At 45.6% G+C, this 16663-nt stretch overlaps 1 protein-coding gene across 1 annotated transcript; it reads left to right on the top strand.

Annotated features, from left to right (window-relative positions):
- Window positions 1-2172: 2172 nt before the first annotated feature.
- Window positions 2173-8279, top strand: LOC136949523 (synapse differentiation-inducing gene protein 1-like). The gene is made up of 3 exons (XM_067243836.1): window positions 2173-2616; window positions 6402-6539; window positions 8074-8279. The coding sequence occupies exons 1-3, from the start codon at window positions 2173-2175 to the stop codon at window positions 8230-8232; spliced, it is 741 nt and encodes a 246-aa protein (XP_067099937.1). The 3' UTR covers window positions 8233-8279.
- Window positions 8280-16663: the final 8384 nt, after the last annotated feature.

Consider the following 16663-nt stretch of genomic DNA (forward strand, 5'->3'; position numbering starts at 1 on the left):
AAACAAATGGATACCGAGGCCGGTTGCTGTAGGGCCACAAAAATAACGCGATAACGCATCACCTGAGCATGCGTCGAGAATCAGTATCAGCGCTCTTTAGTAGTACGGAAGTTGTATGTTTAAGATTCTGTACGTAAAATGCACGAAATCGACAGTTGAAATCGCATAGATAGGGAAAAATTATTTTTGGTCTGTGTGTATCATTCCCGTATCATACCCGTTCAGGTACAGTAGGGCGCGAGCGTAGCGAGGTGAGTGAGCGTAAAAAAAATAATCCCATCTGTCCTTGCGTTTATGTCGCCTACCGGAGTCCACACAGCACTGGGTTGATGTTCATAGACGCACACAGCATTAAGCGAGATCCGACACTTGACTCGAAAGATACAAAAAGTGCAGTTTGTTCTCTTTTTGGGGATTTTCTTCCTCAATGAAATACAGAGATAAAGCGGGATGATTTAAATGGACCTGCGAAGAAAATGTTCTTGAGGTGGTCCAGAACAGGAACCTTTAAAATCGGTAAGAATTGTGAATTGACATACTATTGCTGCATGTACTCGTGCTTAAAATGCTACATTTGCTAAATTCTAATATATTTGGAGAGGAAAGAGAAAGCGAGAGGTTTAACACTCCAACCTCACACAAGTGACTGCATGTCAGTGTCTTAACGTGAACTTGTCGTCTTAGTTGTTTAATGTCCAGTTTAACGGAATTCCTTCTAATCAGAAGAGCAGCAATACTGAAAATCAAAAGAGAATTGCTCTTTTATTCAACAACAACACTGTCACCTGTGCACCAGATACAAGACAGCAGTTCATAATTTATATACTTAGCTTTGAAATGTTTGGAAAAGCACTTGTGTACAGTGGAAATCTTCATGAATAAGCTATGCTTTATGTGGAAATGGAAGCCTCAAGCTGGAATAACCTGCCTTTGTACGGTGCACCCTCCAGCTAACATCCTGCTCATGTTGAGATATTTGTCATTTTGTCAGATGAGTTAAGATAGACTTTATTGCTCAAAAGGAAATTGATCTGCGACAAGGAACACATTCTGCTGTTAAAATACAAGTACCTCAACACATTCATACACACACTGATCCATCCACTAACCAATAGCACACTGCCCATCTTACAGAACACCTGTAACCATCACACACAATACGATGTTCAGTACGAGTAAAGCAGCCTAATCACAATCGGATCATCCTGAAGTGTTGATGTGTGCAGTAGTGCTGTGAACATGGCTTAGACTGTCCGGCTTGCTGTGATGGACGGGGACAGAGGAGTTGAGCCTGCAGGGGGATTCGAACCGTCTGTCTGAGGGGGAAGCTGGTCCTCAGGGTGGAGGACATGGGTGGGGTAGGAAATCCTTTTTTTACTGAGTGAAAAATCCCAGGCTTATAAATAAAATGACTTTGCTTTTTTTTGCTTTGGTGAAAGTGTCCTCTTTATCTAGACAGCAACATCACAAGGCTTATTACTGTAAAGAGCAACAACAGGCTTCTCTGTATTCTGAAAACAAGGTTCTCCAATGATGCCACGAAAACCTGTTCACAGGGTAACACTGTACACTGATCAACATGCACAGTGAAAGCCTCCAGCATCTGCGAGGCTTACACTGACTCCTACAGAGGCAGCTAGGGAAGTGATGGATCATTTTTACCCGCATTTTAACAAGAATTCAGCATGATGAGATTTCCAAGGGCATGCGAGTGCAAGGAATCCAAATCTCATTTCGGATTACTGATGTTTCCTTTCCCGATGAGCACCAGGGGTTCACCAATGGTGTTCACAATAAAGCATCACCATGGCTTTTCATAAGAAACCCTCACCAAGCGTCTGATGGTCTCTTAAGCCCAATTTATACTTAGGTCGCCGACAGAAATGACATCACGGTCGACACTTTTAACCGTCGCTTGGAAGTGTCGCCTACCAGGAGAAATTTCTACTTGCGCTGATGTCGTCACATAGTGAAAAATTAACAGGTGACTGTTTGCCGAAGTATAAATGCAGCAGCCTGAGCAACACTTTTTTTTTTTCGTCGGCGACCATTTCAAAACGGCGACCTAAGTATAAATTAAGCTTAACTCCCTGTCTTGTCCCCTCAGCTTCCTGCCTGTCTCCTGGGGTCAACCCTCTCTGATCCTCCAGCCGACCCCCTCCTCAGCCCATCATGGAGAGCCTCACTGAGCTCCAGAACCCACTCCTGGACAAAACCAGCCGCCACCTGGTTCAGGACGGCTACCAGGGCTACCAGTGTGACTACCCCGGCCACCCCTACCAAGACAACATCATCGGCTACCTTTACACGGGGACCAACGGCAAGACGAAGACCCAGCAGTTCCTGGATGCCACGTCCCTGCACCTGGCAGTGGAGGCCTTCTGTAGGCCCGGGTTCCTCCTCTATCGGGACGACGTCAGCCTGCAGAGCAAGGACTCGAGGAGCGGGAGCTCTGAGACCACCTTCACAGAGGGGAAGGCGGCCGAGGGGAAGGAGGCCGAGGGGAAGGAGGCAGAGGGGGAGGAGCCGTCCACGGAGGAGCAGGAGAAGAGAGACGTGAAGATCCAGACTGTGTCCCACGACGTGGAGGACAATGAGGGCCATGGAGACTATGAGGTGAGAGTTCAGGGACAGCATGGAGACCAGGAGGTGAGAGTTTAGGGACAGCATGGAGACCAGGAGGTGAGAGTTTAGGGACAGCATGGAGACCAGGAGGTGAGAGTTTAGGGACAGCATGGAGACCAGGAGGTGAGAGTTCAGGGACAGCATGGAGACCAGGAGGTGAGAGTTCAGGGACAGCATGGAGACTAGGAGGTGAGAGTTCAGACAGGACAACTGTCATTAACACTTAACAAGATGTCTTTGTTTACAGCACAATACAACTTCTTTGAAAATTTTCTGCGTTGACACACAAAACCAAAACAATTTGGTTCAGCTTGGTAATTACTGGAAATGTTAGGTGGGTAATTAGAACTACGAGGCTATCTAAATTATACCAATTTGAAGAAGGTGATTTTTCCGGGATGAGTTCTTACTGAATAATGAGTCATGTCTCTCAGTGTTGCTCATTTTAATGATTTCATTTAGAGCACACCCCCTACCTTGTTTTCTAATAGTCTGCCAGCATGATTCATGCTTATTGTTCAAATAATCAGTTCTCTAAATAGCTCATTAAATGTACTTCCAAATTGAATACACAAATTGAATACACAATTGCACAATTTTTCCATGTAGTCTCCAGGATCATCTCTGATGGCCTCGTTTGTTTTGCTTGAGAGAATCACACACACCTCCGCATTCCAAACCAAACAGCCACAACAGGGTGAAGCAACAATGTTTACAAAAGTGGCGAAATCTACTTTCATGTGGTCAGAGTTAAATAACCTGGCAGAGGTGAACACTTACTGTTGATGCCTAACTTGCTTGGTCAGTCCAGCTCCTGTCTGTCACCAGAGTTGCAGCAGATGGATAGATGCACAGGCAAGACGGCCATTAATGCCATAACTAATGCAGTCCTTTCAAAGTATTAGGTGGGGGTTGTGTTGACGCATTGCCCTGGTGCAGGTGAGCCAGCAGACAAGTTATTCCAGGTCGATTCACGCAACAAATGAATCTGAGAGATGAAGGCTGAGAGTCAGCTGGGAACATGAGAGGATTCCTACTCTGCAGCTGGTGTCTCTGTGTATGTGTGAGCGAGAGTGTGTGTGTGTGTGTGTGCGAGAGTGTGTGTGTGTGTTAGTGTTTTGAGCTGCTGAGTCCACTGTGAGATGGGAAGCTGAAGCCAGGTGTGACAGTGCTAGCAGCAGATATCTTCAGGAGGAAATCAAAGTTCTTCAGAGGATGTTTGTAGTTGTGTATGAATGCACTAGGACCGGATAGAGCTTACAGGTGCTTATACACGGCAGGAGTCAGTAACGGGTTTATCTAACAGTAAACTTGCTTCTAGTGGTATGTTTTTGCAATTTCAGATGAAAATGTAAAGTCTTCTAAAACACTAACTGTTCCTCAGCCAGCGTCTTCATGACAGAGAGAGGGGGACTTAGGAGTGATGAGTTGTGTGTGTGTGTGTGTGTGTGGAGGGGCTCAAATCTAGGGCTTGGTAGATGACTGTCTCGTGGCATGGCCGTCACTGTCAGTGTGTGCCTTGAGGATCTTCCCACTGCCCCCTCCTGTCATTAGCCAATCCTCTGTGTCATTAGCCAATCCTCTGTGTCCTCTGTGTCATTAGCCAATCCTCTAGGGCTGCAGATCCAGGATAATTAACAGTGCTAGGCTGTGCAGGAGTCACATCAATTACACTAGCCTCAAACCACCTTGTGCCTTGCCTGTCTGCCTGCCTGTCTGTGTGTCTGTCTGCCTGTCTCTGTCTGTCTGCCTGTCTGTCTGTGTTTTTCATGTCTGATTTTCATGTGCTGGCTGCTCTCCTTCTCAGACTGGCTGTCAGTGGAATTCACTAGAGTCAGAACATTCATACCCAACCTGTTCACATTCTGTCCATCAGTGTGCAAGAGGAGGAACCTGAAATCATTGTGGACCTAACTTGGAGTGTTAGAGGCACAGTACATCAGCAATTATAACATACTGCACATGTCAACTATAAGACCATACACACACGCATGTACCTACTGCATGTGACCTGCCCACTGCATGTAACCTACCCACTGCATGTGACCTGCCCACTGCATGTAACCTACTCACTGCATGTGACCTACCCACTGCATGTAACCTACTCACTGCATGTGACCTGCCCACTGCATGTAACCTACCCACTGCATGTAACCTACCCACTGCATGTGACCTGCCCACTGCATGTAACCTACTCACTGCATGTGACCTGCCCACTGCATGTAACCTACTCACTGCATGTGACCTGCCCACTGCATGTGACCTGCCCACTGCATGTAACCTACCCACTGCATTTGACCTGCCCACTGCATGTGACCTGCCCACTGCATGTAACCTACCCACTGCATTTGACCTGCCCACTGCATGTGACCTGCCCACTGCATGTGACCTGCCCACTGCATGTGACCTGCCCACTGCATGTAACCTACCCACTGCATGTAACCTACCCACTGCATGTGACCTGCCCACTGCATGTAACCTACCCACTGCATGTGACCTGCCCACTGCATGTAACCTGCCCACTGCATGTAACCTACCCACTGCATGTGACCTGCCCACTGCATGTAACCTACCCACTGCATGTGACCTGCCCACTGCATGTAACCTACCCACTGCATGTGACCTGCCCTGCGTATCAAGGACAGGAGGTAATGTGTTCTGTGTGTCACGTGTGTAAACGTGCTTGTGGGTCATCATGGACAGCAAGTAACATTTATCTACAGCACACAAACAGAACCTTCTTCCTGCCAATAGCCTCTCATCCGTCTGTTCGCCGCTTCTAATTGGCCAAAAAACGCCGACAGGTGCTGTCTGGTCCCGCCTCCCCTCCTGTTCTTTCTCTCAGCCCCTCCAAATTACCTCATTTATTTTCATCCCTGCGCCTCTATTTCCATTTCCTCTCCTGGTCCCCCAGGCCTGTTTGATCCCTGCGAGTACCACAACTAACAAATGAATCCTTGACCTGGTCCATTCATTTAGCCCAAACAGCAGCTCCCTCTCTAGGGCCACAGGAAAGGTGAGGCTGCCTCTACTTAAAGGTCGCTCCGGCGCTGCTGCCTGCCTTGCCCGTGCCGCCGGGCCGCCGGGCCCCGTGTTAATACGTCCCCATGCCAACGTGCCCTCAGCCACCACTGGTTTTGCTGTTCATTAGCCTGCTCCTCCGCCCGGGGGCCTCGGAGGAGGTAGATCAAGGCTCGGTTTGGAGAGATCACACAGCAGACCCCCCCATCCTCCTCCTTTCCCCAGAATGCTCCACACCTCTCAAGCAAATGGAGCAGAGGAAGGGGGGGGTGAGAAGAAGGGTGGGGTGGTGAGGGTGGAGGGGGGGGGGAGGCTCTCGTGCTGTGGAGGCAATTTAGCACATAAATGATGCTGTCTTTGAGCTGTTTCCCCCTGTCACCTCGCCGTGATGAAACAATCCGTTAATGCTGCATTGTCTGTCAGCCTACGGGGGCTGTCAGAAGCTGGTCTCTCTCTCTGGATGAACGCCTCACGGCCTGAACATTAGCATAACAAAGAGGACCGGGGGTCCCTGATTGGCTGCCTCAGAGACAGTGAGTCCACATGACTCTCCAGGCCACGCCCTCCTAGTGACATGCAGGTGACATGTACGGAAGACTCCATTTCACAACGCTGAAAGTTTCCCCGTAAATGTAGGGCTCATGACACCATCAGATACAGCACTGCTACAGGATCCCTGTCTGATGAGTGTGTGTGTGTAAATGTGATGTGTTTCTGTGTGTGTGTGTGTGTGTCGTGCCCCCCTCCCTCCCCAGAGCGACAGCTCCAGTGACAGCGACAGCGAGGACAACTTGATCCTGCTGCCTCCCAGGGAGTACCTGGGCCTGGCCATCTTCTCCATGCTCTGCTGTTTCTGGCCCCTGGGCATCGCAGCCTTCTACTACTCCAACAAGGTACCAGCCCTGCTCCTCCACCCTCAGCCTTAACACAGCCCTGCTACTCCACCCCCTGCTCCTCCACCCTCAGCCTTAACACAGCCCTGCTACTCCACCCCCTGCTCCTCCACCCTCAGCCTTAACACAGTCATGCTCCTCCACCCCCTGCTCCTCCACCCCCTGCTCCTCCACCCTCAGCCTTAACACAGCCCTGCTACTCCACCCCCTGCTCCTCCACCCTCAGCCTTAACACAGCCCTGCTCCTCCACCCCCTGCTCCTCCACCCTCAGCCTTAACACAGCCCTGCTACTCCACCCCCTGCTCCTCCACCCTCAGCCTTAACACAGTCATGCTCCTCCACCCCCTGCTCCTCCACCCTCAGCCTTAACACAGTCATGCTCCTCCACCCCCTGCTCCTCCACCCCCTGCTCCTCCACCCTCAGCCTTAACACAGCCCTGCTCCTCCACCCCCTGCTCCTCCACCCTCAGCCTTAACACAGCCCTGCTCCTCCACCCCCTGCTCCTCCACCCTCAGCCTTAACACAGCCCTGCTCCTCCACCCCCTGCTCCTCCACCCTCAGCCTTAACACAGCCCTGCTCCTCCACCCCCTGCTCCTCCACCCTCAGCCTTAACACAGTCATGCTCCTCCACCCCCTGCTCCTCCACCCTCAGCCTTAACACAGCCCTGCTACTCCACCCCCTGCTCCTCCACCCTCAGCCTTAACACAGCCCTGCTCCTCCACCCCCTGCTCCTCCACCCTCAGCCTTAACACAGCCCTGCTACTCCACCCCCTGCTCCTCCACCCTCAGCCTTAACACAGTCATGCTCCTCCACCCCCTGCTCCTCCACCCCCTGCTCCTCCACCCCCTGCTCCTCCACCCTCAGCCTTAACACAGCCCTGCTCCCCTTACCCCGTCATTAACACTAACTTCCCTGCATCGTATGCAAGGTCAAAGAGCACAGATGCTCTGTGGAGTGCTTCCGCTGTCTGGTTCCATCTCATGCCGTCCTCTGTAATCGTTACAGGCAATTGACTCTGTAAGCTCCCCAGGTGACGCCCCCCTCTGTGGCTGACACAAGCACCGTAGATACTGCATAGTAATGAGATGGAAACCTGTTCTCATTGATAGGGACTGGACCTGGCTAGAGTGGGTTTGTGGTCTGTAACACCGGTGTTCTGGATCTATAGAACCTCACAGTTCCTACATACTGAGCTGGTTCTGAGGTTATCAGATCCATCCTTATTCCCTCTCTCCAAACCCATTTATCTCTTAGCATCTTTCAGACTAATTGCCAAGCCAATTACATAGAAAAGACCTTAATAAACGTGTCGGAGGGATAAATGGATTAAGAACCAGCCTTATTTTTGGGCTGAATACAAAACATCCAAAGCAACACATTTGTCACTGTCGAAAGCTTAATGACATAATTGCCATAGCAACTAATAGCTCTCTGTGAATCCCTTGTTTTCCCTGCATTGATTGAAACACCTACTCACAGTGACCCAGCCACAGCTAACACTCACTCCTCTCTGTGTTTGTGTCGGTTAGACGGGCAAGGCCGTGTCCAAGGGAGACTTCTCCAGAGCTGGGATGTTCTCCAGGAGGACGCTGTTTCTGGCTGCCCTGGCCATCACCCTCGGGACGGGCATGTACGTAGGGGTGGTGGTGGCCCTCATCGCCTACCTCTCCAAGACGGGACACGTATAGCAGCAAAGGCCTGGATGGATGGGGAATACGAAGAGAGAAGAGAGAGAGAAGAGAGAGAGAGAAGAGAGAGAGTACAGAGAGAGAACAGACAGAGAGAACAAAAAGGGAGAACAGAGAGAGAGAACAGAGAGAGAGAACAGAGAGAGAGAACAGAGAGAGAGATAACAGAGAGAGCAAGAGAGAGGGAGAGATGAGAGCAAGAGAAAGAGAGAACTCCTGGAGCAGGTTCTTAGTCTTTGCATGGACGACAGGATCTAGACAAGCAGCAGAGAGCACAGTACTTTGACAAAACAGTTAAAACCCTGGACACTTGATTTAGACTTGGATACCCTCATCCCCCCTGACATCATGACCTGCCAGGTCATGATGTCTGACTTCCCGTCACCTGCTAGGTAAGAGGGACCGCCCATCCTCCAGTGACTGGTCTGACACATACAAGAGAGATGACGATGGAACAGTTCTGAAACTACCTGTGCTCCACCACCAGACATCTGCACTCACCCATCTGGCATCTTCATGCATCCGTACAGTGTTCTTGATGTTCTATTTGACGTGTCAGTGGTGTTTTGTTCCAAAGGACGCCCATGTTTGGTGAGTCATAACTGGAGAAATCATTGTGTCTGCGTTTCACACAAACACCATGCAGGTTCTGCTGGCAGTCTGTGGACGCGGAACAAAGCAAGCTGTCAGAGAATGTAAATAAATAGGAAAAATGTCTATCTAGAGGATTATCGTGTTGATTGTGTACTGTATATCTTGTCAGAGTAAATCTGTTTGGCATGAGTAATGAGCATTCTGTCTGTCATTGTGCCTCTGAGAAGAGCTTAAGAAGGCAGCGCTGATCCTTGCCTGTCCAGAAGCATTGTTGAGCGTTGTGAGTTATATCGACTTTCTCCCCGTGCCGACGTGTCTTCCACAGCGCTCTGTGTCTCCAGCGTCACTCAGAGCCTCGCGTCGAGGTGACTTTAGCTGCCAGCGGCCTGAATGCCCTGGCAACAAAGCGTAGGTTCTGAAGTCAAAGTGTCAAAAACAAAATGAGTGCACTCTTTTATGTTCTCTGTTTCCTCTCGAGGCTGCACAAGCATCAAGCCCCTGGCTCTCTCCCTCGCCACCTGGCATCTAATAAGCCCTAAATGCCGCCAGCCAGAATGGCCAGACTCTCCCAGGATGTGGTTCCAGCCTTCAGACTAACACCACTGTGTATCTCTATACACGGCCATGAACGTTGAACTGGCTTTAGAAGGACATGCTAATCCATCTGTCTGCGGCTTAAGGTAGTCGTGAGGATTCTGGCATCATCACCCTTCTGATGGAGAGAGGCTTTAGCTCAGTGGGTAAAGAGTTAGACTGCAGATCAAGAAATCGCACATTCAAATCCTGTACTGCATGTTTGCTCTAGATTTTCTTTCTGCTAAATGAATGCAGGTTGTTCTAGCAGAACCACCTGGGCAGGTGGTTGGGCTGTACTAGGAGAGGGCAGGCTGACCTGCCCTCTACTTAACAGTCTCTCTCTCCAGAGGACGTGCTGTCACGGTCCTGATGACTCTGATGGCCCCGCGGGGGAGCTGGAGGTGAGAGAGAGAGACTCTCATCAATGAACGCTGTTTGGGCTGGTGAAGTGGCGGGGCTCAGCGCGTGAGTGCCAGTGTTTTCTCTGTCTCTTCAACTGACAACCTGCCTACGCTCCCCACAGCTGCTGCACAAACCACCAGGACTAAACTGGATTTATTAGTCATCGTCCACTAATGGAAAACAAATTGTCATAGGAATCTGAGCCTTTGTTAATAGTCAGTTTATAATAGATTTTACAGTATTCTTGAGGGTACAATAAACTAGTCCAGTACACACACAAGAACATGTATAATATATATATACATATATATACACAGATATGGCAAAGGGACACATCCTTAACTCAAGTAGAAGTACAGATATGTTTAAAAAGACTCTGGTACTGACTACATGTTTTTTATCGAAACAATTTGTTCTACTTTTAAAACGTTTTTATTTATTTTTTTAATTAACATTCAACCTTTCAAAATCTTTTTTGAAAAATATGTTTTCAACCTTTCGAAATCTTTTTACAAAACATTTTGTCGAAAATGTTTTAAACCTTTCGCAATTTTTTTACCCAAAAACAAATTCGGAAATATTTTTTCAATCTTTCAAAACGTTTCAAAAAAACTATTATTAGAGAATATTTGTTCAACATTTAGAGACTTTTTTTCCACACAAAGTGAAATGAGAGTAGACGAGAACAGAGAAGCCTCAAAGGAGTCAGGTGGCTGAGCGGTGAGGGAGTCGGGCTAGTAATCCGAAGGTTGCCAGTTCGATTCCCGGTCATGCCAACTGACGTTGTGTCCTTGGGCAAGGCACTTCACCCTACTTGCCTCGGGGGAATTTCCCTGTACTTACTGTAAGTCGCTCTGGATAAGAGCGTCTGCTAAATGACTAAATGACTAAAACAAAGTGGAGCAGATTAGATCAGAGTACAATAGAGTCCAGGGGCGTTGCTAGACCCTGTTTTTAACCCTTGTGCTGCCTTCGGGTCACATGACCCAAAGGTTCATAACGAACCATCGTTGTGTTTACCCAATTTTACCCAATACAAAAACAAATACAAATAATTTTCTTTTTACCTTTGCAATGTGGGGGATCTGAGACAGCCCAACGGTTAAAAGAAAATCCTTCACTTTGTTTTTGTATGCGGTGAATTTGTCGCGATACGACGGTGGGTCACAATGACTGATGGGTCAGAATGACCCAAAGATAACACAAGGGTTAAATCTGCTGTGTCCCAGAAAAATCTAATTTCATCCAAAACACACATACTAACCCCTTTGGTAATTTTCCCTTTGGTAATTTCATCCAAAACACACATGCTAACCCCTTTGGTAATTTCATCCAAAACACACATACTAACCCCTTTGCTAATTTAATCCAAAACACATATACTAACCCCTTTGGTAATTTTCCCTTTGCTAATTTCATCCAAAACACACATACTAACCCCTTTGGTAATTTTATACAAAACACACATACTAACCCCTTTGCTAATGTTATCCAAAACACACATACTAACCCCTTTGCTAATTTCATCCAAAACACACGTACTAACCCCTTTGTTAATTTCATCCAAAACACACGTACTAACCCCTTTGCTAATTTAATCCAAAACACATATACTAACCCCTTTGCTAATTTTCCCTTTGCTAATTTCATCCAAAACACACATACTAACCCCTTTGCTAATTTTATCCAAAACACACATACTAACCCATTTGCTAATTTTATCCAAAACACACATACTAACCCCTTTGCTAATTTTCCCTTTGGTAATATTATCCAAAACACACATACTAACCCCTTTTCTAATTTCATCCAAAACACACATACTAACCCCTTTGCTAAATTCATCCAAAACACATATACTAACCCCTTTGGTAATTTTCCCTTTGCTAATTTCATCCAAAACACACATACTAACCCCTTTGGTAATTTCATCCAAAACACACATTCTAACCCCTTTGGTAATGTTATCCAAAACACACATACTAACCCCTTTGCTAATTTCGTCTTTGATAAATTCATCCAAAACACACATGCTAACCCCTTTGGTCATTTAATCCAAAACACACATACTAACCCCTTTGCTAATTTCGTCTTTGATAATTTCATCCAAAACACACATACTAACCCCTTTGCTAAATTCATCCAAAACGCACATACTAACCCCTTTGGTAATTTAATCCAAAACACACATACTAACCCCTTTGCTAATTTTATCCAAAACACACATACTAACCCCTTTGCTAATTTTCCCTTTGGTAATATTATCCAAAACACACATACTAACCCCTTTGCTAATTTTATCCAAAACACACATACTAACCCCTTTGCTAATTTTCCCTTTGCTAATTTCATCCAAAACACACATACTAACCCCTTTGCTAATTTTATCCAAAACACATATACTAACCCCTTTGGTAATTTTCCCTTTGCTAAGTTCATCCAAAACACACATACTAACCCCTTTGCTAATTTCATCCAAAACACACATTCTAACCCCTTTGGTAATGTTATCCAAAACACACATACTAACCCCTTTGCTAATTTCGTCTTTGATAAATTCATCCAAAACACACATGCTAACCCCTTTGGTAATTTAATCCAAAACACACATACTAACCCCTTTGCTAATTTCGTCTTTGATAATTTCATCCAAAACACACATACTAACCCCTTTGCTAAATTCATCCAAAACACACATACTAACCCCTTTGGTAATTTTCCCTTTGGCAATTTCATCCAAAACACACATACTAACCCCTTTGGTAATTTCATCCAAAACACACATACTAACCCCTTTGCTAATTTCACCCAAAACACACATACTAACCCCTTTGCTAATTTCATCCAAAACACACATACTAACCCCTTTGCTAATTTACATTACATTTACATTTATTCATTTAGCAGACACTTTTAATCCAAAGCGACACTTTACTCTTTGGTAATTTCATCCAAAACACACATACTAACCCCTTTGCTAATTTCCCCTTTGGTAATTTCATCCAAAACACACATACTACTTGAGTCCTCATCAAGTCTGCCTCGCTCCATGGTAACTTTGTAGACTAGCTTATGTTTTTTTGTGCATGATAGCCAGGAAATTAAAAAAAGGCGCAAAATGACAAGAAATAATATTGATCATGCCACCAAATACATATTAAAAATAAAGTAACAAGCCTGTCTTGAAAATGTAAGAAGTAGAAAGTACAGATATTTGTGTAAAAAACTTAAGGGTTAGTGTTACAAAGTTGTCAGAAAAATAAATAGTGAAGTAAAGTACTGATACCATAAAAACCTACTTAAGTAGATTAATGAATTATTTGTACTTTGTTACTTCCCATCTCTGTATATATACAGTATAATAACACGTTTTCATGTTAGTATATAACGACTTGAGATGTTGGTGTTGCTACGTCTTTAGAGCATCACACTGCACAACGGCTGTGAAACACCCCAGTAGAGCACTAGTGCTAAACAGCAACGCTGTTTGATGTCAGTCCAGAGTTCATCATTTATGGAAGTGTGTATCAATCTATTTTTTTACTAGATCCAAGGGATACATTCTAGGTCAAATGCAAGGAGGAACCTTGCAAAATGAAGATGTTCATATATTTCTTTATATATTCTCAAGTCATCTGTCTCATGTAGCCTAGTGCATCGGTTTTCAAACTGGGGTACGCAAACTCTTCAGGGGATACGCGAGTAAAAATCTGTAATGGCGCACAATACATTGTATTTCACGTATTTGACATCAGCACTGGCAAAGCAAAGGAACATTTTTATAGAATGTGTGACCAGTGTCCTGTGAAAGGATTCTCAAACACCTACAAGATTCTCTTTGGTGTCCCAGCCAATCAGTATTCCCCAAACAATGTCTTCTCTGCAAACAGAAGGAAATGAAGACATTTCCATAGATTCAGCACTCCAGTTGTCAACATCCATTACCAATAAACCCCAAACACACACCCATATGGCTCTCTCTCTCTCTCTCTCTCTCTCTCTCTCTCTCTCTCTCTCTCTCTCTCTCTCTCTCTCTCTCTCTCTCTCTCTCTCTCTCTCTCTCTCTCTCTCTCTCTCTGTCTCTCTCTCCTCTCTCTCCTCTCCCTCCCCTCTCTCTCCTCTCTTTCTCCTCTCTCTCTCCTCTTCCTATCCTCTCTCTCCCTCTCCCTCTCTCTCTCTCTCTCCTCTCTCCCTCCCCTCTCTCTCCTCTCTTTCTCCTCTCCCTCCCCTCTCTCTCCTTTCTTTCTCCTCTCTCTCTCCTCTTCCTCTCCTCTCTCTCCTCTTTCTATCCTCTCTCTCTCTCCTCTCTGTCTCCTCTCTCTCCTCTCTCTCTCCTCTCTCTCTGTTCTCTCTCTCACACACACACAGACGCCACATGAAGCACATATATCTTTCAAGTTCTTCTCCCGCGTGCTTATCATCCCTCACACCTTCACCACATGGCGCCCTGGTCCTCTCTGCTGACGCAGTGTTCGTCTGGACACTCTGGGCAGATAACGCCCTCACAGGCAAAGACTTGGGCTTGACTTATCTCTCCTAGGCAACAGGAAAACACCACTGCAGCTATATCTCCTGTTCCTTCTTTCCCTCCCGAGATAAGCAGAAACTGGACCCTTTTGAGCATTTGAGCGCTCATCCAAGCTGTTCCTGAGCCAGCTGAGGGCTCCAATGCTGTTTAGAGATAAGAGCTAGAAAGATGTGTCCTTCCCATCGCTACTTCTGAGTCTGTATTAAGACACATCACAGACAACAAAGATCAACCTGGGTGCGGGAAGATTGGCATACACATTTGATTGAGGACGACTGGGTTTTGGATAGGATTAAGTGTTACTGGAGTAAAGTAGGTCTAACAGATTCTGAGCATGTGCAGATGATGGAAACTGGCAGCCAAACTGCCCACAGATGGCCTGCTGAAAATACCCACCAGCTCCCAGGGTTTCTGAGAGGAAGAGGAGGGCAGCTGGTAACTTGCTACACATCAAGAGTCTTTCTAGGACATGCCGTCAACTTTCTCTCTTTAAGACATAAGCCTATACCCATAGTCAGTCTGGACCAGAACAGACTCATGACAAGAAACATTCAACACACAGCATACACTGACACAGACTTTTCTTCCTCAAAAGCACTAATAGGTACACGTTTTCACAAATTAAATGGTGTGTTCCTTTTCATCAACTCCAAGGATATTGGGTTCAGTGAGTGGAAAGCAATGAGAATGAGGGTTTTAATCAGATGCAACAGTAGCTATGTGAAGTTTCACTTCTGAGAGATCAGGTATGATAGGAGAGCTTTGGCTGAATGAACCTTGGGAAAAAAAGAGAAAAGTCTGACTTCCAGACAAATGATGTAGATATGAAGCCCTAACAGACGGTAATATCATTGATTCTGCAACCATGAACTTGACACGGTTCTTGTACATTACTCTCGTACATATTGATCATGATATTTGGGAGTCAGGTGGCTGAGCGGTTAGGGAATCGGGATAGTAATCAGAAGGTTGCTGGTTCGATTCCCCAACAGTGCAAATGACGTGTCCTTGGGCAAGGCACTTCACCCTACTTGCCTCGGGGGGAATGTCCCTGTACTTACTGTAAGTCGCTCTGGATAAGAGCGTCGGCTAAATGACTAAATGTAAATATTTTAAGCTGTGAAACCCGACATGTCATTGTCCCAATCAATCCGAGATGGTAAAAGTATACTCATCCTTCACTCAGGTACAGATAGTCTTGTTTATAAAGGCTGTCATTGTCACAAGACAAGAAATAATATTGATCATGCCACCAAATACAGATTAAAATTTAAGTAATAAGCCTGGTTGGACATTTTTAAGAAGTAGAAAGTACAGCTATTTTTGTAAAAAATTCAAGGAGTGAAAGTAAAAAGTTGTCATAAGAATTGTAAAGTAAAGTACTGATACCAGAAAAATCTACTAAAGTACAGTAACAAAGTATTTGTACTTTTATGACTTTTATTTGTACTTTGTTACTTCCCACATCTGCAACAGTGTAATAACAGTGTAACAACAGTGTAATAACAACATAATAACTGTGTAATAACAGTGCAACAACTGTGTAATAACTAAATCAAACCTCCATCCCTGCAGTTAGTAGATGCCCCTTCTACATCCTTAGCCACAGGTGCCCCATGAGCCGTGACACACACTCAACACATCGTCAGAATGTGTGGGTATTCATGGCGTTTCTGCAATACGCTTCCATCTCCAGCTCAAGACTACCACCTTGTGGCTAAACCAACAACTCACTGTCACACAGTCCCAGCTTATCAGAGCACCAGCTCATTTCCTTAGCTGCTTTTCACAACATAGTTATTGAAGTTTGAAGGTAAGAATGGCAAAAGTATAATCAATATTTGACCTTGAACTGGGTTTGCTGTGTAACATTGAAAACTAAAACAGTGGACACTATCAGAGTACCAGATCTCAAACATCGAACACAGGGTGTTCAGACTCCTATCTGTCAAGTCGAGTAAGACCACTATACTGTCTAAATGCTTCCCCGAAGATATGATATGCGATGCTATATTAATGCAGCCTAACCTATTATCGTATCTTATAAAGAAACACATTTTGAGTTGTTCCTCTAAGCGACCAGCAGAGGTCTAAATAGCTCCATGGTTAAACCAGCGCCAACATTATTTTGATGATAAGAAATGGTGTGACGTTGCATCATCATGCTAATTTTTAAACATCATCATGATACTATAGCTTGAAATCTCAGTATCCAAACAGATGACATTTAATATTTATGTTGCATTAGACTATTTCATGATCCCTCAGTCCCCCAGTTTAAAATCTTAAACCAACAATCTGTCTATCAAGAGTAATGTTATAAATGACTCC

The sequence above is a fragment of the Osmerus mordax genome, chromosome 9 (assembly GCF_038355195.1).
Source record: "Osmerus mordax isolate fOsmMor3 chromosome 9, fOsmMor3.pri, whole genome shotgun sequence".
NCBI classification, from domain to species: Eukaryota; Metazoa; Chordata; class Actinopteri; order Osmeriformes; family Osmeridae; genus Osmerus; species Osmerus mordax.